This window comes from Microcebus murinus, chromosome 27, assembly GCF_040939455.1.
Source record: "Microcebus murinus isolate Inina chromosome 27, M.murinus_Inina_mat1.0, whole genome shotgun sequence".
In the NCBI taxonomy this organism is placed as follows: domain Eukaryota; kingdom Metazoa; phylum Chordata; class Mammalia; order Primates; family Cheirogaleidae; genus Microcebus; species Microcebus murinus.
In genome coordinates, this window is record NC_134130.1 from 9,599,473 (window position 1) to 9,623,964 (window position 24,492).

At 38.6% G+C, this 24,492-nt stretch overlaps 1 protein-coding gene and 1 long non-coding RNA gene across 3 annotated transcripts in view; one reads left to right on the forward strand and one right to left on the reverse strand.

Moving 5' to 3' along the window:
- Nucleotides 1-24,492, reverse strand: part of LOC142864863 (uncharacterized) — a 114,606-nt gene that overhangs the window by 49,699 nt on the left and 40,415 nt on the right. The window lies entirely within an intron of this gene.
- LOC142864876 (fatty acid-binding protein, intestinal-like) lies at nt 7,498-22,960 on the forward strand. Its single transcript, XM_075998383.1, has 4 exons — nt 7,498-7,564; nt 8,755-8,927; nt 10,224-10,326; nt 22,776-22,960. Exons 1-4 carry the CDS (start codon nt 7,498-7,500, stop codon nt 22,958-22,960), a joined length of 528 nt encoding a protein of 175 aa, XP_075854498.1.

A 24,492-nucleotide genomic window follows, 5' to 3' on the forward strand; every position in this document is an offset into this window, starting at 1 on the left:
CCTCCATCCTGAAAATGACTCACACATCCATGACCTCCTACAGCACTAATTAAACACAAAGAAGTATTTCTTTAATGTCTTACCTCTTTTGTTTGGAAACATATCTGTGGATAGCCTAGACTTCTCTATGACACTCTGACCATAATCAAGTCTATGGGAGTCACCGGTGAAAGAAAATTTCAGAATTATGCCTTTCCTGTCTCCCCTGGCATAGTTGAGGCTCTCAAAGAAAGGTGTGTTCTGATAGAAATAGAATTCCTGTTTGGTTATACACCGTGAGGCTTGGTTTTGTGATCAGAAATAACCAGGCATATGCTAATAAGTCAGGCACTTCATACATCTTTGACTCTTCATGATAACCCACTGAAATGTGCATCATGGCACTTTCTTTACACACGATAAATCTGGAGCCCAGAGGGGTCAAGTAACTTGCCCCAGGTCATTCAATTAACCAGAAAATTTTTACTATAGTTTTGAACAGGTGGTTTCTCCAACTCTCCTCTCTTAACCACTACATGTTATAATGCACTAAGATTTAATTAACATAACAAATCTAAAGGGGGAAAAAACTCTTCTCTCATCCATCCATATCAGAAACAAAGCTTAAATATCATGGGCTTATTTCAAAGAATAGGAGGAATGACATTTGTAGGAACACATGTAAATTAGTAATAGTGTTCATCTTGCTAATGAAGAAGAAATATTTGTTCAAAAAATGCCTGAATACAACTTTGTCAAGAATACTCAATTTTTTAAAATTATAGGCACAGATTAAATTGAAAGAGGTAGGAAATAATTTGTCAGTTCAGAAATGCATCAGGGCAGGCCCAGGGGTAATGTGGAACAGGGATACCACCAGTCATACTATGAAATGCAGGCCCTTATCCGGACTGGTCGAGTTTCAGCGTAGGGGGCAAAGCTAAGAGCCTAAGGAATTCTTCATAATACCTTCTTATAGCTCCCTGGACTTCCATATATACACAGTTCACTTTCTGTAAAGATAAATATTATCAGTAATATGCAACAACCCAAACCTGAACCCATAAACATCTCTCAAGCCATCCGAGGGATATTAAGAAGGGTAAGAAATTCAAAGTGTCAGGAGGAGGATATCCTTACAGGGGAAGCCTTACAGAGATTACTTCATATTCTTTGATAAATTAAGATGACGACATAGTTTTTGTATCAGAAAGAAAAGGATTGACAACAGCAAGAGGATAGGTTACTTGAAACTAAGTCTTGCAACTTAGGGTAGAGGAAACCAAAATTTACCATTCCAAAGATATTTACTACATGGAAAAATATTCACAATATATTAAGCTCAGATGAGAGGTGAGGGAAAGTTACAAAACATATTTAGAGCATCATCATATTTTTTGTGGGGGAAAATAAAGCCATGCATGTATCAAATAGAAAAGAGTATAGTAGGAAATCCTGAGAGCTCATTTGCCCACGGTTCTGGGCCCCCCTCAGGAGCAGCCTACAGCCAGCACTGGCTGATGATGACACCTCCTGGGACAGCTCTAAGGGACCACAGAGGCCGGTGCTGCTGCTGCATTGTAGGCAACTTCTCCCTCTGCCCAACCCTGCTTCTTTCACTCATGGCTGTTTTTCCCAAGTCTGGAGTACTCCTTAGTCTGTTTTTTGCTGCCATAACAATACCTGCGACTGGGTAATTCATAAACAAAAATTGATTTGCTCACAGTTCTGGAGTTTGGGAATTCTAAGGCCAAGGAGCCAGCAGGTTCAGTGTCTAGAGAGGCCATTCTCTTCTTACAAGATGCCCGGATTCTCCCATGGCAGAAAGTGGAAGGGCAGAGAGAGCGAGAGAGGCAGCCCACTCCCATGAGCCCTTTTAAGAGCATTAAGCCCTCAGGAGGGTGGAGCCCTCATGGCCTAATCACCTCTTAAAGGCCCCACCTGCCAACACCATTACACTGGCAATTAAATTTCAATGTGAGTGCTGGAAGGGACAAACATTCAAACACCTGAAACTCCCCAATAAACTTCCTGCACATAGTTCTCCGTAACAGAAAATCCTACCTGAAAGAATTAGTTCCAGAAGTGCTCTGAGAAAGCAGATTCTAAAATGGGGCTTGAGATCGGATCCCCAGTCAGCCATAGTGAGAAGCCATCACTCTGGTAGGGGGGCACTAATGTTAAGGAGAAGTGCAGCTGTTAAATCTCCCACCTGTGTTGAACTGGAACAGACTACCAGTAGAAGAAAATGTACTCATGGGTGCAGTATCTCAGCCATTGGAAAGGTTTGATAAATTAAAATAAGAAAACCCAAAGTTGTTGCTGAATGCTATTAATATATTGGAGGAAGACAATGAAAGGCTGAGGGTGACCGATGGCCAATTTAAGGCAGAGTATGAAAATCAGAGGGCCTCCTTGGCAGCATATAAAGAGATCTTCATTCCTTGCAGTCAAGGACAAAAAAAATACGACTACTAAGGACTGGGCCCAGGGCTTTCCAATGGACAGCAGAGCTCCAGAGTGTTGACTTTCCAGCCTTGATGAAATCGTCTATGCGGTGTCAGGACCCTAGTTGGGAAGGGTCCTGCCATCACGGGGACCTGAGACTTGGGATGGGGACATCTGAATCTACTCACCTGAAAACTGTGAAACCTACCAGGAGACCATGTTCCTTGGGAAAGCTGGAGGACACTATGCCTACCAAGGATAAGGAGAGCACTGGTGAAAGGGGCACTTGTGCCGTGGAAAGGCCCAGGGACACCCATCCTCTGACACCCAGGGCTCAGAAACGCTGTTAGATAAGTGAGCTCCCTGAGCAACAGTGATGAGAAGATCCTCCAGTAATGCAGAGGGCTGGTGCCGATGCTCGACCATCAGAAGCAAGGTGTGTCTAATGATCACAGTGAGAACGGCTTCCAGTGGGGTTTTGAAAGGGAAATAAAATTAGACAAGTGTATTCAACCTACTGTCCTTACTAGGATTTGTGACTTCAAAATGTGCACAGAGTTGATGACGCAGCTATTTCACGCCTAGATATTCTTGACATGTGTATCAGGAGTGGCAAGTGTATCGTAACCACATTAATGCAACAGTCAAATCTGAAAACAACCTAAAGATGAATCTTAGAAACAATGTTTAGTTGTAAAAGTCACAGAAAATGCATACAGTAGGAAATAAATGCATGCAGATTAAAAGCATTTTGTTTGAAAAATACATTGTTAGTTACTTTTCGGGGCCAAATTGTATCCCCTCAAAATTCATATGTTGAAACTCTTTTAGTATCTCAGAATATGACCATATTTGGAAATATGGTCTTTCAAGAAATAATAACATTAAAAGGAGGTCATTAGGGTGGATTCTATTACAATGTGACTGACATAAAAAGAGGAAAGTTGGACACAGCCATGTGCAGGATCACCAGGAAGTTTTCTAAAATTCCTGGTTCTATTAGACAGTCTGATGTAGTAGATCAACAGTGGGAGTTAAGAATGGAGAAATTTTTTTAAGTTTCTCAGGTGGTCTTGTTTTTCATCCAGGACAGAAGCATAAGCTTTGGATGTGATGATGAAAATCCACCTTCTTCTACCCATGGTATGAGGGGAAGAGGAGATAAGCAACCTCCTAACTACACAGCCTGAAGGGGACTCGCCATGGTGGGGATAAACCCAGATGACAAAGAATGAGTCATAAATCTTTCACACAAGATCACTTAGCAGACACATGTGAATCCTCTAAAATGGCTATTTTGTCATCAGTGAGATTCACCAAGCCACATTCACCTCTATTATGGCAGATAGCGTACCGTGCACAGCTCTACCTCCATAGTCATTTTTGGAAAAAACTAATCAGCCATCTCAGGTACAAAATCTAAAACATGATTAAACAGGTCTTAATATTCCTAATATTTAGAGACTAATCATTGAAGCAGAATGAAGTAAGTTTTCTCTGAAAACTGCAGAATTTTCCCTTATTCCCATTTACTGCTAGGGATTTGACAGTAACCTTAAGACTCTCTTATTACCCCTTGTATCTGTCCCTCAAATCCTTCTCTCATATCGCCCAGATAGAGAACTCTCTATATTTTTTGACATGTAAAAGCTAAAAACCTTGGCTTGAAAAACAGAATCTAAAATTCTGAGATGATTAGAAAACGCCTTGAAATCCAATTTCCCATTAATGACATGTAAAAAATAATACACTCCCCCCTATACAGTTGGGGTAAAAGGATTTTTGTGGTCTCCAGGAAGCTATTCCTTTGAGATGAGCTCTCACTGTGTCACTGTCCTTGCTAAAGATGTCTCTGGCCTTCACGATAATATTAATACTATTCCCTTGATTATCATGCATCAGCTGTCTTTATCTTTTAAGACTACTCTGAACCTTTCAAAGGTCATTACACCTGGGAGAAGGAGGGTTACCTGAGTCACTCCAGTTCAAGGTAGGCTTCTTTGAGCAATCAGTGTCCAGGCTGGGACCGGAAGCAACAGAGCATGAATGTTCAGGGGATTGGGGACTGCAAGAAGTTTAATGTGTCTAGATCTTGGAGTACACAGCAGCAGGGAACAGGAGAAGACACTAGAAGATGCAAGTAGGAGCTTTGTAAGCCATGTTAAAGAATGTGGTTTGTATTTTCCCTCGGAGGATTGGACTAGAGATAAGCAGAAGTTTCTGCTGCTTTCTACTTCTTCCACACCATTTAGTGGTTTGTGTGGACCAGATACCAGAGCGAGTGGGTATAGCTGTCGCTCTTGCTCTGTGGCATCTGCACCCACATGCACATACGCACTTAATCCACTCACTTCCCAGACTCAGGGCTCTTCCGTCTTCTAGTATTATCAGAGCAGAAAATAAAGGGCTGGGCTGGCCTTGGCTGGCTGGCTCCATCATTCCACCAGTAGGCAAGGTCTGCAGCGACACTGGCCCATAGGTTCTGTATAACCTTTTCTAGATGGAGCCCAGGTGAGTGATAAGAATTGAAAAGCTATAGAGGTGGGGAGTTGGACAAGGAAAAGTGTAATGTTAACACTATGATCTGGACATTAAAATAAAAAAAATCTAATGATGCCACTCTACAGAGATAACATGGTTTCCAAACTGACTTAAAATTAGTTCCCTGCCACTGATCAATGTAAGACTGAAAGAGTAGTATGCCAATTTTGTTAGAAGGTCTGGGAGTACAAGTGCTATTTGCTGTCCTATTCTGCTCCTTCTGAGTAGCTTATAGTGGTCACGAGACAAGGGTTAGAAGTCATGTCTGGAAGGCACTGTTGGGTGGACACTGGTAAGAAGCCATTCTAGTTTCTTCTTGCTCACCTTCCTTGAGGCAGGCTCTTTTATTTCAATTGCTCTGAGATCACATCGTGAAAAGAGGTATTCCCAGAGGGGACACAGCATTTTGCTATACTTAACAGGCAAAATCCAAGCCATATCCATGCCCAAGTTGATCACTAGTACAAGTCACAAAATACCTACATATCTTTTTAGGTGACTTTCTAATCAACACAAGAACTACATGGATTTTCTTCACAAGATATCAAAGTGGTTTAAGACCTAGGATGTTTCTAAGACATTGTCACTGCCATTGGATTTCCTTTCTCAGAGAATAAGGAAAGAAACTGAGGTTTCTTTAGGAACTGGTATCTACCAGTTGATCAGGTGGGTACTTTAAACAATCATCCCATAAACTCTCTGTATCAGGTATTATTATTGTCTTCATTTTATAGGTAAGAAAATCGAGGCTCAAAGAGTTTTCGTAATCTCACCAATGTCCTGCATAGCAATGGGTTTCATAGGCAGTACTGAAACCCAAGTCATTTTTTTCTAGAACACATGTTCTTTTCACTGTACCACATTTCTATTTCAGTGTCCAGATATACCTGTCTTTCTAACTTAGAAAGAAAGACTGTATCCATCCATAGCCTCCTAAATTCACAAATTGCCATAAACAGTGGATTACCTGAGAGACTATTTTGTCCTTGGCTTTTCAATAAGCATAAACTTTTATATTTCCCTCCAAGTTGAAAGTACACGAGGTTGATGGTTTCTAAATGATAATGGTTTCATTATCTTTGACAAAAACAGAGAAAAACAAACACAATATACAAATTTTTTGTGATAAAGCTGAAGTTATTAATGTAAAGGAATTCCCATTATTACCACCTTCCTCCCTTATGTGTGTTCCGATGTCCTTTTCGTTTTTAAGGAAATAGCAAAGCTAATAGAAGGTAGTTTGCTTTCTAATGTGCTTCCCTTCTTATTTTACCTAATAAAATAAAAACTGGGAAACTCAAGATAAAAACCATCATAAAATAAATTTTAAAAATCCAAAACTAATTTTAAAATATCAAAATGAAAAATCCAGGTTTCTATTCACCAATTTCATATTCAAACTTGTTGGTTACCTCAACCCTGAATAATATCTTGGTCAGGCCCTATAGCTTCCCTGTTTTTCCTTAGTTATAATAAGATGTTCTCTGGTCACATTCAGTCACAGTAATAGACTCTTTTTATTAATAGCAATTAACATCTTAAGCCTTGTTAATAATCCGCACTTCACACTAAGTTAAAGTTTTTCCTCCCCCAGCGCAGGCCTGCTCCAGGATGGAAGGCAGGGAGGAAAAAGATCAGGCAATGAGAGCTGTGACAACCTTCTCTTTGTACCCTTCCAGCTATCCGCTACACCCCACCCAACACATATCGCGCTGTGGCTTCTGACTCCACCAGGTTTGGGGATGAGAGGGAGTGAGAACCAAAGAAAAGGATGATTTTAATTAATGGCATGGCTAAAATCTGCCTTTTGTTCTCTGTGCACATGGCAGTTGTTCAAAGCTGATTCTTTCCCTTATGAAAGTTTTCATGTTATCTGGTCTCATTTCTACCTCTTGCAGTTTTGCTCTCTCACATTCAAGACCAAAACAAAAACGTAATGAATATTAATACTTACAGTGAATGTGTCATGCCCTGTACAAGGTGCCAGGATATTTATTCAAATCCTGGCAACTCTAAACACAAGGCAAAAGGACTTATTAGAAAATACATATTCTTTCTCAATAATCTTAACTTTAACTTTTCAATTGTATTTGATCATAAACTCTTTACAAGGTAATTGCTGTTGTGCAAAAGGGATTGGTCATTAGTAATCTAATCTCCCAGATGTCATTTGATACATGCTATTAATTATGTTACCTTCAATATAGTGTGCTGTTTGTACTTATAAACACAAAAACTATCTTCAGACAGCATGCATTCTAGTTCTTGAAATAAATATGCTCACAAATTATGGTTTAAGACAAAATAAATATGCTTGTCATGTTTTAATTCAGTTGAATTTCAGAAGATCTAAGGAATTTATGGAAAGAGAAACTAGAGTGAGTTAGTATTAGAGTAGTTAGCTAGCTCTTGAACTTTAAACTTCCATATCACAGTACAAGGTTGTTTCTAAGATAAGAAATAGAATAAATTCTCTCCTAACGACAGACCTGGAACCCTGAATACCTAGAGGCTCACTCAACTGAGATCATGGCACCTAATGCTACTTGGAAGGTAGACCGGAGTGAGAACTATGACAAGTTCATGGAAAAAATGGGTAAAGGCTTCATTCCTTCATGGCTCATTCTTTGCTTTCTCACAGACATTTTTCTTTCTAACTCCTAAACCTCTGGGCTTAACGATGGCTCCTGACGGGATGATGGAGAAGATCCAGAAGGTGTGATGGTTTGGAGTAGGGAATCATATTCTCACCTCTTACAGGAGAAAGAATCCACTGTCTCATTAGTGGAAGAAAAGATTCTTTGGTTGCTTTACTCTGAACACAAGAAAGATCCAGATAGGTTTCCTTCACTCTGTAACTGTTGACTGTATTTCTGTCATTGAAAATTGACATTTTTGTTTGTTGGTTTGGAGTCAGAAAATGGCAGCGTGTAATGATAACTTCCAGGTTTTAAAACTTTAAATTCTTGGGGATGGAAAAGCAAAGACCATATAATAAAATAACGAAAAGGAGTTCTATCAATATTTATAGCTCTGAATACATTAGATTCAATTCTCATTTTCTCTGACTTATAAAACTTTGGGAATAATCTTGAGAAGCTATGTCTTTTCTCCGAGTGTTTTAATTTAACAGATTTATAAATCTATACCAATACTATGGCAACCCATATACTGTAAAAGTTGGGCAAATAAATTTGTGTCATTCCCCCAAAGGAAAAATCTGCATCAATTACTTCCTACACTTCAGAAATTCTGAGTTTAAATTTATAGAACTTGTACATTCTTATAATAATGAATTTGCTAATTTTCCCCTTTTTGTGTAAGTCGCAAATGCTTCAAAAAGCAAACAGAATTACAAAGTTCAAAATGTAAAAGCCATTATGAACAGCAAATGGGCATTTAAGAAAAAAGTGCTGTATATTCAGAATCAAAGTTGTGCTTCTTTATAAATACACGAATATACCTTTTAATATTTGATATATCTAGAATTGGACTTAACAGTGAAACAAAAACTTTGTTAATTTTATTGAAACTACTCAGCTCTATAATTTAATAATTCTGTACTTCATTTGATTTTTCTTCGGTGTTAGAAAAACATCAGTTTTGTTGATCTGATTGACCCTGAACTTTTTTCTACAGAAGCCATCTGAATGCTCTTGTGCAAAGGCAATACTATCAAGTCCTCCCCCCAAAAAACAAAAACAAACAAATAAAATATAACTTGGAAAAATAAACACTTGCTATAGCATTCTTACTTTATTTACTCCCACATCTTTCCTCTTACAGATATTAATGTACTGAAAAGGAAGGCTGAAGCTCATGACAATGTGAAACTGAGAAATACACAAGAAGGAAATAAATTCACAGTTGAAGAATCAAGCATTTGGCCAAATGGTAAAATTGTTTCTGAACTTGCTGTCAGCTTTAATTACACCCTAGAAGATGGAACTGAAGTCAGAGTAAGAAATTTTTTATAAATGATGCATGTTTTATTTTTGCTCGATACTAAAATGATTTCTGCTTTACATCACTGGATGGTTTAAATACAACAGGTTGCCTTCATTTATTGAAAAAAACCAATGAGGTTTGTCCACATTATATATTGCACAAATTGGCAGGGTATTTAAAATAACGCTTTTATTTTCATACACATCTGTGAGGAATCTGGAATGAACAATAAAGATTGGAACAATATTCTTCGAATGACTTTGTATAGACCTATTCATAAAAAAATTTAAAGCTCCATTTTACACACCTGACAGCAACAAAAGCTTTTAGAGTTATACAACTTCAATGAAATAGCCATTTAATAAGTATATTGAAATGATAAAATAAATGAATAAAGGAATGGATGAGTGAATAACCAAATTGAAAGGTCTAATGCTAAATGGAAGATCACTAGGACTGTACATTTTCATGGTTAAGAAAAAAAACTTTAGGAAGTCATCATTTTCAACTGGTATTTTTAAAACTGTTTTTAGTCTCAGAACTTTTCTATTTAAATTATATGTTTGCAGTGACAACTGTTGAATATTTTATCAATTATGCCATTTTTAATTACCACCACAATCAGATAAATTAAAACAAGCATGGGTTGTTAGCCTCTTCATGAAGCTAATTAGAACCATGACTAAATTTCTGGACACTATTTATTTATTTATTTGAGACATACTTGCTCTGTTGACCAGGCTAGAGTGCAGTGGCATTATCATAGCTCACTGCAACCTCAAACTCCTGGACTCAAGCAATCCTCCCACCTCAGTCCCCCAAGTATCTGGGACTACAGGTGCATGGTGGCTAATTTTACTATTTTTGGTAGAGGCAGGGTCTTGCTCTTGCTCAGGCTGGTCTCAAACTCCTGAGCTCAAGCGATCCTCCTGCCTTGGCCTCCTAGAGTGCTAGGATTATAGGCCTGAACCACCATGCCCAGCCTGGACACTTTTCTTAACATGAAACATTTAGAAAAAGAATCCCTCTTAACTGCCTTAAAATTCAGCACATGCAAATTATCAAGGGAGACAAGCATAATGGTTACCAACACATACTCTAGAGCCCCATGGCCTAGGTTCAATCCTGACCCTGTGACTTTGGGTGAATTACTGTGCCATTTTACCACTCCTCTTCTGTAAAGTGGAGATAACAGTATCTACTTCATAGGGTCACTGTGCAGATTAAATGAAATGTAGATCTACAGAATGCAGAACCGTGCCTATCATGTGCAAGACTCTAATAAATGCCTTGTTGTTGTTATGTAGGGGACCTGGATCTTTGAGGGAAATAAACCATCTGCAAAATTCAAACGGCTAGACAATGGAAAGGAATGCTGCCAGAGAAATTATGGACGGCAAATTAGTCTAGGTGCGTTGTAAAAAGATTTATAACTATTTTCCAAAGACAAAAATGATTACATAATAATAATTTTTTGTCATTGCTGAGTATATCTTCAGTAAACAGACTACTTCTTTTCTTGTAAAACTTACTATTAATATTTTTAAAACACAGTGTAGATATTTTCTGATGCCTATTTAATGAAGAGAACTTATATACATATACGCCAAATAATCAGTGCCTATTTTAACTGAAAATGTAAATGACTACAAACCAAATGTGTTTTTAATAGGTGTATCCTATATGTGTATAAAATGTTGCTATCAAGTACAAGAAAAAATAGAATAAACTCAGTTTGAAGCTATAATAATATTAATATTTTTTAAATTTACACTTAAATCTTAATGGTAAATGCTTTCATGTTTGTTAATACTTTCAGAGTTACCTTTATAAAGAGGAGCAAGAGCCAAGAGGATCTGTAAAAAGAAATGAGCATCATTTTTGGAGCAGAAATACAAATTAGACAGAAGATCTATATTGTATCAGAGCTGGTTTTCTCTCCCCATCAAGGTTACTGACTGATCAATCCTTTTCACACATTGGTATATTTCCATTATTGCCAAAGCAAAAGAAGTAAACGCTAATTGGGATTTAACTTTTTTTACATTCTCTAAGACATGCATTTATCAGTGTTTAAAAGAATTAGTTACATTTTTAAAAATACAAGAATAAATATTGTTAATATTGTTCCCATGTTGCTTTCTAGGTAGCCTTTCCTTTTAAAAAAAAATGTGATATATGCATTGACAGACTTTTTTTTCCTTTTCACAATTGGCAAACTAAAACCATGCACTATATGGGGATCTTTAAAATCTTTACTGGTTGTGACATTTTCTTGGTAACATTTATTGTTATAAAAGTAATATATGCTCAATCAGAAAACTTAGATATAAGAAAAGCAAATGCAAAATAAATATTTCCATAAGCCCACAATCCAGAGATAATTATAATACATTCTGATTTGGATAGATATCCTCCCAGTCCTCATTTCTGGGTGTAGATGTTTTCCCAATACCTATACTACTTTGAATAAGATGACAGTAAACAATTGATGTTCTAAATTACATGACTGTATTATATTTTTCTACGCTGTTAGTAATCCTTAGACCTGGATGAAAATCAAGACCACCTGAGAAACTTAACACATTTCTGCATTCTTAACTTCCACTGTCGATCTGCTACATCAGACTCCCTAATAGAACCAGGAATTTTAGAAAACTTCCTGGTGATTTTGAGATACCCTGTCCACACTAACCAGTCTTGGAGAACAATGGTACTATCAGATACCACAATGTCATTGTTAATGGCCCTCCACTTCCCACCCTGGCCATAAGCCCAGACACTTCCAATTTGTTAGGGCCCTAAAAGTTTCTTTTTAAGCATATTATCACATGATGTACTATTTTATGAGCTTCAAGCAACTGCATTTTAACAGCATGTGTATTAGGAAGTAAAGAGAGGCCAGTTTTTTCAGCATTTGCAACTGCCCCTCCATAGATTTTTTTTTGAGAAATTTTTCATACTACTGTACATAACAGCTAACATTTACATGATTTGTACTACTGTTCTAAGCGGTATATACATATGAAAGATACATTACAATCTAAGAAGAAAAATGTTTGAGTGCACAAAGGAAATTAACAGATTAGAAAATATGTAATCTTGTGCAAAAATAAAAATTTAAATCCTCTGTTGATTTTAATACTTTGTAAAAATCTTCATGTAGGAAATAGTATTTATTTAGATTTTCACATGCTTTTTTTCATAAAAGTTCAATGTACTTTTATGTCTCTAATCTTGTCTACATATGTGAAATGGGAAAAGGGCAGGTATTAACCTCATGTAAGGAGTAGAGAGATTAAGGGACAAACAAGTTTATCAGTTTGTCTAAAGTACAAAGCCCATGATCAACGGAAGAATTAAATGTAGGTCTTGACTTTTAGTCTAGTACATTATGATCTATATGCTATTATTCAGCCTGTTATAAACAAAAATATATTTTAAAAAATATCCCTTAATTCCTTAGTGGAACCCAAGAATAGAAATCCAAATAAGTCAGAATTTAAAATAATGGTGATTCACTGCTTGGACATTTATCTACTTCTAGCCTCACTGCAGACTTACTTTTTTCACAATTTCTATCATTTCTAGTATTAAATGTCTACTATTTATTAGTATGGGAGAATAGCCTATTATTTGCTAAGTGACTGCCATTTTAACAACCCCTTTTGGGGAAACTGACTTTGTCATTATGCCATTCTGCTTGGCCAAAAAAGGATACCTGACCCCAAAGCAGCCAATCTACCACAATTTGGCCAGTTTATGAGGTCTATGCAGAAGGAAGAGGCCAGGTGCAGTGGCTCATGCCTGTAATCCTAGCATTTTGGGAGGCCAAGGCGGGAAGGTTGCTTGAGGCCAGGAGTTCCAGACCAACCTGAGCAAGAACAAGACTCCCATCTCCACAAAAAAGAGAAAACTTAGCTGGGTGTGGTGGGGTGCGCCTGTAGTCCCAGTTACTCAGGAGGCTGAGGAGGAGGATCACTTGAGCCCAGCTAGGAGTTTGAGGTTGCAGTGAGCTATGATGACACCATTGCCCTCTAGCCTGGGTGACAGAGTGAGAACCTGTCGTGGGGAGGGGTGGGGGAAGGAGCAATAGCAACCCTCTGAACCTAGAATAACCTCTTTTTAGAAAGTCTGAATTTGAGAAATACAATTAGTAGGTGGTAGGAAGGAACCAAGTTTAAAGAGGACATAGAGGGCAGGGAATAAGTAGAAATCATGAGTATATGAAACTATGAGCAAGCAGAAGCCACAGGGTAGATAGCAGCCTGGGGGGGGGGGGAATGGGCAGTTAGTTAGAAGCAGCTGAAATATTTACACATGAAATACAGTACCTGGGCTTTGTGTCAAATGCTTTGCCCCCAATCTAGGGTTGGGGAGGAAGTGGAAAGAGATTTCTGTAAGAAACAATATTGGTACAAACTGATGATTTATGCAGCTGTTTAAAGTGTCTGACCCATAAATACACATGATAAGTTCACTGGGTACCAGGTAGGAACATGGGACTCCATTATACTCTTCCCCCTACTTCTGTATGTATTTGAAATTTTCCATAACAAAAAGTTATATATATAATATCTGCATATATATAAAACTCCAGAATCCAACCATTTCCCATCACTTCCACTTCTACCACCTCAGTCTGAGCCACTATTACCTTTCCCCTGGATTGCTATAACCCCCTAAAAAGGCTCCTAATTTCTCCCTCCTCTACCCTACTCCCTTACTCTCTTTTGCAATATAGCAACCAGAAGGACCCATTAAAAATCTAACTCAGTGATTATGTCACTTTTCTGCACAAAATGTTGCGATGGCTCTCATTTCATTCAGAGATAAAAAAGACAATGTCTTTACAATAGCCTGAGAGACCTTACACGGTATCATCAGATCCCCCATTACCTACGTGACAGGGAGTCCTGTTTTTATGGGAATATCTGGAAGAATAGTGTTCCAAGCAGCAGAAACACCATGAAGCAAAGGCCCTAAGGCAGAAGCTAGCCCAGTAAGTTATTAACAGAAGAACAGGGATATCTGGTAAAGAGTTCCCAAGAGCATCCAGAGATGACCAAAAACAAGACCAATGTTCAGGAAATACGGGTTGACTCAGTCTCCCTAAAATTCAACAATGATGTGCTAAAAAGAGAATGGGTTTTGGAATCACAGATTCGCTTAAACTCTTATCTTTCCACTTAGTAAAATTCAAGTTCTGATCCCGAAGTTTTCTCACTTGAAAAGTGAGGAAAACAGTAATGGTTTTCTGAGATTGTTGTTAACCGAGGTATTATACATAAAACATCTAGCACGGTGCCCAGCATTTGCTGAGCTGGTACCATATAAACGTAACACAAACATCCACCCTGTTCTCATAGAGAGAGTAGAGCACATGTCTTCAATAGACACGAAAACTTTATCCTCAAGATATCTATCGTGGAGTCCGTGTGATAGAGCAAGTTTTGGCCTGGTAGATGAGAATGCTTAGTTCCAGTCTAGCCTGTGGCATAATTAGCTGGAGACTTAGGGAGAGTCACTTCTCTCTGGAATGTAGTTTAACCATTTTTAAAACGAGGGGATTCAACTAGATTTCTAAATTCCTCCAGTGCTCAGATTCTATGTCGGAAGAACACTCAGCTATTCTTCCTTTCTTAAGCAGCCCTTTTGGTGTGTATCACTGGGGAGAGGACATTGGAGAGACAAAAGATGGGATGGGAAGAGGGAAACAACATTTAGGTTATAAAGTATGGTTGGTTTCATGGGTACATGACATGCGTGGGCTCAGAAGGGCACTGTGCTTGGTTTCATGTTCTGCTGTTACTGTCTCAAATTCCAAATAATTTTGGAGAAGTCCTACATTTTCATTTTATGCTGGACCTTGAAAATTATATAGCTGGTCTATTCCTGTAAGTACATTGTTAATAAGTACAAAAGATATTTTCCTGTGAGCTAGAGAGACTGGCAGCAAGAAATCCCATGGCACCTAAAGAGAGGTGAATGTGTGGGTAAGATAGTGGCCTGCAGTAGGATGGAAGTGGGACGGGGTTTGTGGAGGTAGGGTGGATACCTCAAAGAATTATTCTTTACCTTCTACTGCTATTTGCTTTCTCAAACTACAGTATAAGAATGCCATCCACTGGTCAAGGACATGGACTCTTTCAGAAGTGTCAAGTGGAGTCTTTTTTGCATTTTAGTAAGCCTCTTGAACAGTGTTTCAGAAAGGTTTGACATTCTGAAGTTTAAAATGATACTCAACTGCTTCTTCAGTTCCAAATTCCATACTAAACAAAACTAATACAAGGACTCTTTTTCTGTCCTTCTGAACCAGTTCCCTAGGGCTGCCTTCATTTACTGAATAAAAAAAATTTTCAAAAAGCACTATGTGAGGCCGGGCGCTGCGGCTCACGCCTGTAATCCTAGCTCTTGGGAGGCCGAGGCGGGCGGATTGCTCAAGGTCAGGAGTTCAAAACCAGCCTGAGCAAGAGCGAGACCCCGTCTCTACTATAAATAGAAAGAAATTAATTGGCCAACTGATATATATATAAAAAATTAGCCGGGCATGGTGGCGCATGCCTGTAGTCCCAGCTACTCGGGAGGCTGAGGCAGAAGGATCGCTTGAGCCCAGGAGTTTGAGGTTGCTGTGAGCTAGGCTGACGCCACGGCACTCACTCTAGCCTGGACAACAAAGCGAGACTCTGTCTCAAAAAAAAAAAAAAAAAAAAAAAAAGCACTATGTGCCAGACATCAAAGTATTCAATGATGAACACCATTGGTAGAAATATTTAGGTCATTAAGAATTTCCTCAAATGGATCCAAATTCTCAGGCTCATCTTGGGTCTTAAACAAAATACCTAGAACAGCAGCATTATTGCAACACTGGATGGTCATCTAGGGCTAGGGTCACATTTCCAGTGAGTGTGTGCTAACATGCAGAGTGGTGTGTATTTATGAGCTTTAGGCCCAGTGACCAATCCACAGGCCACTGACTGGAAAAGAACAATAAGCAAGGTAGTGGCAAAAGATAAGGAAAGTTAGGAGGCATGGTGCAAATCAACAGACCAGGATAAACGATAGTGTTCCAGAGACCTTCTCCCATTCATAATCTATCCTCAATGTGGAATCTATTAGATGAAGGGTTATCAGAAGTCCTCCCTGCCACATTATCTAGAATACCAAGAATAAAAGAGGGAACTTAAATAACTGAGTGTTTTTTATCATGAAGGAGTGTTGGATTTTTCCAAATGCCTTTTCTGCATAATTTAAATGAAATGTTTGTGTTTTTCTCCTTTGTTCCACTAAGGCAGTATCTTAATTTTGTTATATTGAACTACCCTTGAATTCCTGAGATAAACCTCACTTGGTCATGATAGATAATCCTTTTAATATGCTGTTGGATTTGATTAACTAGTACTTTTGAGAATTTTTGCATCTATATTCATAAGAGATACTGGTCTGTAACTTTTTATAGTGGTAAAAGAATATAACATAAAATTTACCATGTTAACCATTTTCAATGTACAGTTTAGTAGTGTGAAACATATTCATACTGTTGTGAAACAGATTTCCAAAACTTTTCATCGTACAAAACTGTAACTCTAGACCCATTAAACAACTCTTTTCCCCCTCTTCCCTCTTCTAACTCTGTTGACCACCATTCTACTCTGTGTTTCTGTGAACTGGACTACTCTAGACACCTCATATAAGTAGAATCACAAGCCTTTGTCTTTTTGTCACTGGCTTATTCACTTAGCATTATGTCCTCAAGGTTCACCCATGTTGTAGGCAGAGACAGGATTTCCTTCCTTTTAAGGTTGAATCATATTCCACTGTATGTATATAACACGTTTAGTTTATCCTTTCATCTGTTGATGGACATTCAGGTGGCTTTCACCCTTGGCTATTGTGAATAGTGCTGCTATAAACAGGGGTGTGCAAATATCCACTACTGTCTTTTCTTGTGATGTCACTATTTGATGCCAGAGGCTTTGGGGTCAGGGTGCTGACCTCATAGAATGAGTCAGGAAGTATTCCCTACACTTGTATTTTTTGGGAGAGTTTGAGAAAGACTAAAAAGTGTTCATTCTTCTTTAAATGTTCAGTAGAATTAACCAGAGAAATAACCTGGTTCTGGACTTTTCTTTGTTTGGACATTTTCATTACTGATTCACTCTCTTTACTTATTATATGCCTATTGAGATTTTCTATTTCTTCTTGAGTCAGTTTAGGTAACTGATGTTTCCTTAAGAATTTGTCTATTTCATTTACCTAATTTGTTGGAATACAATTATTCATAGTATTCTCTTATAATCCCTTTTATTTCTGTAAGACTGGTAATAGTAGCTCTACTTTTATTTCTGATTTTAGTTATTTGTCTTCTCATTGTTTTCTTTCTCAATCTAATTAAAAGTTTGCACATTTTGTTGATCGTTTCAAAGAACCAATTTTTGGTTTCATAGATTCCATGTTCTTTTCCTATTTTTTATTTCAGCATATTACAGGGGTACAAATGTTTAGGTTACACATATTGGCATTGCCTCACCCAAGCCAGAGCTTCAAGCCCTATACATTTGTGAATGGATTTTCCAGTTTTTCTTCTGTTACTGACTTCTAGCTTCATTTCATTGTGGTCAGAGAAGATATCTTTTATAACTTCAGTCTTTAAAACTTATTGAAACTTATTTTGTGGCCTAATAGATGTCTATCAGGGAGAATGTTCCATGTGCACTTGAGAAGACTGAGTATTCAACTGTTGTTGGGTGGAGTTCCATATATGTCAGGTTTAGCTGGTTTATAGTGTTGTCCAAGTCCTCTATTTTCTTATCGTTCTTCTGTCTAAATGTTGTACCCATTGCTAACAATGGGATATTAAAGTTTCTAAAAATTTTTGTAGAACTCTCTCTCCCTTCAATTCTGTCTGATTCATATATTTTGAGTGAGCATGTGCTTGTTTGCTCTGAACTTTTGACTGTTTTTCAGCATTCTAACACAGTTATTTCAGACCCTTTTTTTGCTTGTTTTTCAATGTTTCTGTGGAGGGATGGGAACATACAATAGCTATTTCACCAGTTTGAACATGGGTTGCCAAAGGTGACTTTTTTTTTTTTTTTTTTAAAGAGACTGGGTCTCCTCTGTTGCCCAGGCTGGAGTGCAGTGGAGTGATCATAGCTCACTGCAGCCTCTAACTCCTGGGCTCAAGTGACACTCCTGCTTTAGCTTGCCAAGTAGCTGGGATTACAGGTGTGTGCCACCATGCCCAGCTTATTTTTCTTTTGTTTGTAGAGACGGAGTCTCACTATTTTGCCTAGGCCAGTTTCAAACTCCTGGCCTCAAGAGATCCTCTTGCTTCAGCCTTCCGAGTTGCTGGGATCACAGGTGTAAGCCAACACGCCCAGCCAAGGTGACTTTTGGACACAGCTCTCACCAGAACAGGAGAAAAAGTAAATCTGTTTTCCAATAGGACATATTTATAGACAGGAACAGAAAAGCTGAGCTTCTACAATAGAGGACTGAAGCTATATTCCCTGCATCTATCTCCTCCATTCCAAGTTGATACTTGAGTAACCATTGAGGAATCACAGAGCTCCATGAAATCTGGTTAGAAAAGCACTGTTATTGTATCATTAAAATCATATATCATCAAAATTATGTGCCTACTATCTATGAACTCATGTTAGAAATAGTTAAATGATTAATTTGGGCCTAGACTTTTTCTTGCTTATTTTCTTACTTGTTTTCAGCAAACTTTCTTTCCAACTTCTAGATGATGAAATGCATTTGCATTGAGAAAATAAGAAAAAGCACAAAGAATAAAATTGTGAACCCACCTCCCAGAGATAATTGTTATTAACATGTTGACATTTCTCAAACTTATAAAATAAGTAGTTCTTGCCTGAGGTTTGCTCAAAGGGATAAATTAAAATAAATAAACAAGTCTAAATTTTGGTCAATATTTTATATATAACAATGCTCACCTTGGCATCTGTTTACTTATTCTCGATCATGCCTGCGGTAAAGTTGTTTTGCCTAGGCTTGGAAGCCTATTATATAACTTTATGAGACAAGACATGTCACATAGTAGCTGGCCTTTCAATCTCTGTCCTCAATGACTGTCCCTCCAACACTCTTCAATAAAACAAACAGTTGATTGTTCAGTTGATTAGCATAGTGAGATTTCAAGATTGTAGGTTTCAACATCTTTGAATGTATCAGTAAAGCTTTGGCCTACTGAAGTTATTTTTAAACTTTAAAAAGCATGAGGATGCCTTATTTTGAAATAAACTCCTGTATGAAACCCTAAAATATACACAAAGCTAAGTCTTATGATTCAAATCCTACTGGACACCTGTAAGTAGATAAGTGAAAGAGGGTAGGTAGTTTGTTCATAGCCCATCCTGCTCAGGTTTCCCAAAACCCAAATCATTATGTAGAACCTCAGGGCTCCGCTACAGTGTTTGAAAACTTCATTGCTCTGTTACATATCCTCTGTCAGTACTTCTAATGAATTGGATGGCTACTGAATCTATCTCTCTTATGGCTTTTCAGACAGTGCCTGACACATAGTAGGAATTCATAATTTATTTACTAAAATTAAAGAAGGGAAATCCACAAAGGGAATATGGATTAGCCTATACCTATTACTAGTACTTCAAAAATCTCAGAAAGTATCCCAAAATGGAAGATCAGTAGTATTCGAGCCCAGTGGTATCTCTATACTATGACATTCTAAAAAGAGACAATGCGACAAGTGCTTTTTGACCAGGAATGTGTTAGTGGTTATAGAATATAACAAACCATAGATGAATAAACATTAATTTTCAACATTAATGTTCAAGGCACTGTTTGAAGAGCTGTGAAGGTTGCAAATATGGTAAAAATACAATCTCCCTCCTAAAGTATACTTAATTCTCTAATATCGGGAGAGGGTAACCTGTTTGACCATAGCTTGTTCTTTAACCTAAACATATTCTCCAAAAGCCTTCCTTACATTACCCCCTCCACCCACAAAGCTCCACGCCACCAAGCATCACAAAACCTTGTGACAATACCTATGCCTGTCCTTTAAGGGTTGTCTATATTGTTTCTCTGCAATACTAAGGGCCTTTCAATGCCCTCTCCTTCTTCTGATCAATATAGTAAACCTGTGCTTTTCCTAGTTCTGTCTTAAGCGGTGCCATTTGAGTGAAAGACATTCCTTGTGCCAATGAGAACATTCTTACTCACCCCTCCTTCCCGCTGGCGGCCGTGTGGGAGGCAGGAGTGAGATCAACACTGAACGAGATCACATTCTAGGCATGCAGTGACTATGCCCTAAAGAGTTCAAGAATAGTATGATTGAAAGATGTGTTACTCCTATTTTATGTTATGAAATTCTGAAAAGTAAATTTAACATGACCAGAAATTGTCATTCCCATTTTTCTTCTGCCTATTCTGCGGAAGACTATTCTGTGGAAGACTATTTTCTGCAAAACACTTGCATTTGTGATGATCATCAACAAGGCACAGTAGCCAACTTTGAGTCACTGGAAGCAAGTAATCACAGGCAACACAATGAATAAAGTAGCATCGTGAGCAATAATATAACCAACATAAATACATAAATGTATCGCCTGTTGCAAATGCAAGTTCTTGGTGCCATGCCCATCTACCGAGGGCAGGGCCTCAGCAACCTGGAAGCACTCTGGGTTATTCTGATGTACTTGAAAGTTTAAGAACCACTCATCTAAGACTTTGCTTTCTTCTTCTAACTGCTTATGATCTCAAGATCAATCACAGATGAGACAGAGCCATGCAAAGCAGTTAAGTAATGACTCAATGATAAAAATAACACTATTATTTGAAAGACTCTAGGAAGTTTGGATAGCAAACTCATTAAAAACTTTGTCTTTCTCTAATAATTTGGATGTTTCAGCTCAACAAAAGTACAACATATTTCATCTATGTAGCAATGAGAGAAGTAAAAACATCGTGGGGTTAGGATCGAGTCTCCACAGGGACAGAAGTAGGATAATCATCATAATTTTCAGAGTTTCTTCTCCTTCTGCTATCTACAATTGCCTAAGCAAGACTTTGAAAGATTAGCTCCATTATTAGTCTTCCTCTTCCTTACAGATCTTTTCCTTGGAGAACATTTAACTGCAAAAGGCCAGAATGATGAAATTAGGGCCTCTCACTGCTAGAACGAAGACAGATTGGACGTGGCAAGTCATGGGCTGAGAGGAGCAAAGGGAGAGCTGACATTTTGTCTGTTAGAGCACCTGCTTACAGGTAAGTCACCAAATTGTTCCTAGGATCTGAGAGGAGCGCGCAAAAGTTCTCTTTCTGATTTTCATCTATGTCCTGATGAGTCAGATCAATATCCAAGAGCAATTTGGGAGGGCAAAGACACCTACCAGCCACCACCCCGCAGGTCTGATGTTCACCATTCATTACCAGAACCAAAGGATCAGCCCAGATTGGAAAGGGGCTCGGGAGAAGGAAAAAACCCAAGGAAAAGCAAGCAGTGTGTTCATGTCTATCAGAGAGAGTAAGCATTTCCGAATTCCAAAGAGACCTAGGAGAGAAGGTGAGGTTAGTGATGATCACATCAGAGGCCCAAAGACAGAGGAGCCCTAGAACTTCCCTGCTGCTCTAGTTTGGAGACTCTTACAACCTGGGGAAGACTCATACGACAATGGGACTGTCCCAACCCCACGGGCAAAGAGTGCCCCACCCCGGCCAGGGGGCAGGCCCTGCTAGCCATCCTGCCCCAGGCACGGTGAGGTCTTTCTGCCCTGGACCTTGGTCAGCCTCCCAGAGCTTGTGACACCTGTGTCCCCAGCACAAGTGCCAGGCAGGCGACTTCATGCCTGAAGAGGCCTTTTCTAGGAAGTTACCAGAGGACAATTCTCTGCATTACAGAAAGGCCTCCTTGCAGGGCAGAGGGAAAGAAGCCAACAGTGCTGAGAGTAGCCACGTGCCAGGCCCTTTCCATACGCTTACTCATTTTATCCTCACGACATCCTCATTCCGTAGGGGATTTTATGCCCATTTTTCAGACAGGAAAACAGAACACAAAAGGGTGGGTTACTTGCTCTAGCTTGTAAGTGACGTAGCTAGAATATGAACTCAAATCTGGGTCCAAACTTCCTGTTCTCCTTACTGTTGTACTGTCACAGCAGAGAGAATCCATTAGCTAATCACCTCTCTCAGAGACAGGTGACTTTAAGCCTTTTTCTGTGGATTGTCACCCACAGATTCAATGGGGAGCTCATGCAGACATCACTATCATCATCTTTCTTGGCTGGCCAACAGACACACCAATTACTAATCACACTGTCTTGGCAGAGAATTGGTAGGTACTTCTCCCCCATCTAGGAAGGGGTAAGAGATCAAAGGCAGCCGAGCTGGCAGGTTTTTAACATGGCTGATCCCAATTTATGCCGTCTAGTCCCTTCTCCGTATTACCACCTCACATCCCCAACAAACTCAAATCAGCATCAGTGTTTTTCATTGCCTCTTAAATAAGGGACAAAAGGCTGAGGTGCACATGATTTTATTGCAAAGGTAATCAAAGAGCACTTGCTGATACCTGCCTGCTTCAGCATAATCCTCTAAGTGCTCTTTCATTCGCCCTGAGCAAGCTCCATGACCCAACACAGTCATAATCATTGATATTTCAGCCAGTTAATCATTGGTGATGGCCTAAATCAGAAGAACTGTTTCCTGTGACGTTTTACTATTTTCAAGTTAGCCACACTAACCCTTTACAGAAACCAACTCCTTTATTCTTAGGATTTATGTCTATTATTCTCCATTGGGGATTTATTTCACTTTTACAGAATACCTCGCTTTGTATCTGTCAACCACAACTGTATCCTCCTTTTTATAAGCTATTTGCCAAAACGATTCCATGACGGAATCCAGTCCCCCAGAGCAGTGTTCCCACGCAGCGCTGACCCGGGCTGCCCGCCAGGGCAAGGGCAGAGCGAACCACCTGGAACGGAGCAACACAGGAGCACCTGCCCACCGTGCTCCCATGAGGCCTAGGGACTCCCCTCAGCTGTGTGACTGCTGACTTTATTACAACTCTGTCTCCAAAGAATCTCCTTTAGGAATTTCTCATGAGGAAATAGCATTGTACAGATTTTTAATGCACATCTTTATCTTAATGGAAGTTTCAAACAGTATTAAATACCCATCTCTTAGAGAACTAATGAAATAAATTATGATACATTCCTATAAAAGTATGCCATGCAGACACACAAGAAAAATGTAGGAATACTCTATTTAAATGAGTGTATTAAGTGAAAAAACACAGATTATAAAACTCTATTATATAGGATTTTTTAATTTAAGAAAAGGATGTGATTGAATGACATTCAGTTACTAATAATGGCTATCTCTGAGTGGAGAACCTTTTTTGTGATTTTTGTTGTAGTTGTATTTACTTTTCTATATATTCTGATTTTTCTGAGATGGGCCTATATTGATTTTGTAATCAGGAGAGGAAAAAAAACACAATAAAACTATTCTGGAAAAGTATTCACAAAACACTAGGCATGTTCCGTTCCCATAGTCTCAACCTGAACCAAGAGGCAAAAGCAGCTCCTTGCATGTAAATTGCCGTGGCAGTCTTGCTTCTCTCTGCATCTCAATTTATACGCCACTTTGTATGGCCTATGTCTCTCTTTAAAAGTTCCCAATAGGGAACTTTGAATTGATCCTTAAGCTGCACTATCCAACAGAGAATGTGGTTTGGTCAGTCCTGCTTCCTCCATCCTGAAAATGACTCACACATCCATGACCTCCTACAGCACTAATTAAACACAAAGAAGTATTTCTTTAATGTCTTACCTCTTTTGTTTGGAAACATATCTGTGGATAGCCTAGACTTCTCTATGACACTCTGACCATAATCAAGTCTATGGGAGTCACCGGTGAAAGAAAATTTCAGAATTATGCCTTTCCTGTCTCCCCTGGCATAGTTGAGGCTCTCAAAGAAAGGTGTGTTCTGATAGAAATAGAATTCCTGTTTGGTTATACACCGTGAGGCTTGGTTTTGTGATCAGAAATAACCAGGCATATGCTAATAAGTCAGGCACTTCATACATCTTTGACTCCTCATGATAACCCACTGAAATGTGCATCATGGCACTTTCTTTACACACGATAAATCTGGAGCCCAGAGGGGTCAAGTAACTTGCCCCAGGTCATTCAATTAACCAGAAAATTTTTACTATAGTTTTGAACAGGTGGTTTCTCCAACTCTCCTCTCTTAACCACTACATGTTATAATGCACTAAGATTTAATTAACATAACAAATCTAAAAAAGGGGGAAAAAACTCCTCTCTCATCCATCCATATCAGAAACAAAGCTTAAATATCATGGGCTTATTTCAAAGAATAGGAGGAATGACATTTGTAGGAACACATATAAATTAGTAATAGTGTTCATCTTGCTAATGAAGAAGAAATATTTGTTCAAAAAATGCCTGAATACAACTTTGTCAAGAATACACAATTTTTTAAAATTATAGGCACAGATTAAATTGAAAGAGGTAGGAAATAATTTGTCAGTTCAGAAATGCATCAGGGCAGGCCCAGGG

Excerpts from the sequence above, each read along its gene's own strand:
- LOC142864876 (XM_075998383.1), top strand. The coding sequence starts at position 7,498 with ATGGCACCTAATGCTACTTGGAAGGTAGACCGGAGTGAGAACTATGAC. Across the intron at positions 7,565-8,754 it reads CAAGTTCATGGAAAAAATGG|ATATTAATGTACTGAAAAGG; the intron begins GTAAAGGCTTCA and ends TTCCTCTTACAG. Across the intron at positions 8,928-10,223 it reads AAGATGGAACTGAAGTCAGA|GGGACCTGGATCTTTGAGGG; the intron begins GTAAGAAATTTT and ends GTTGTTATGTAG.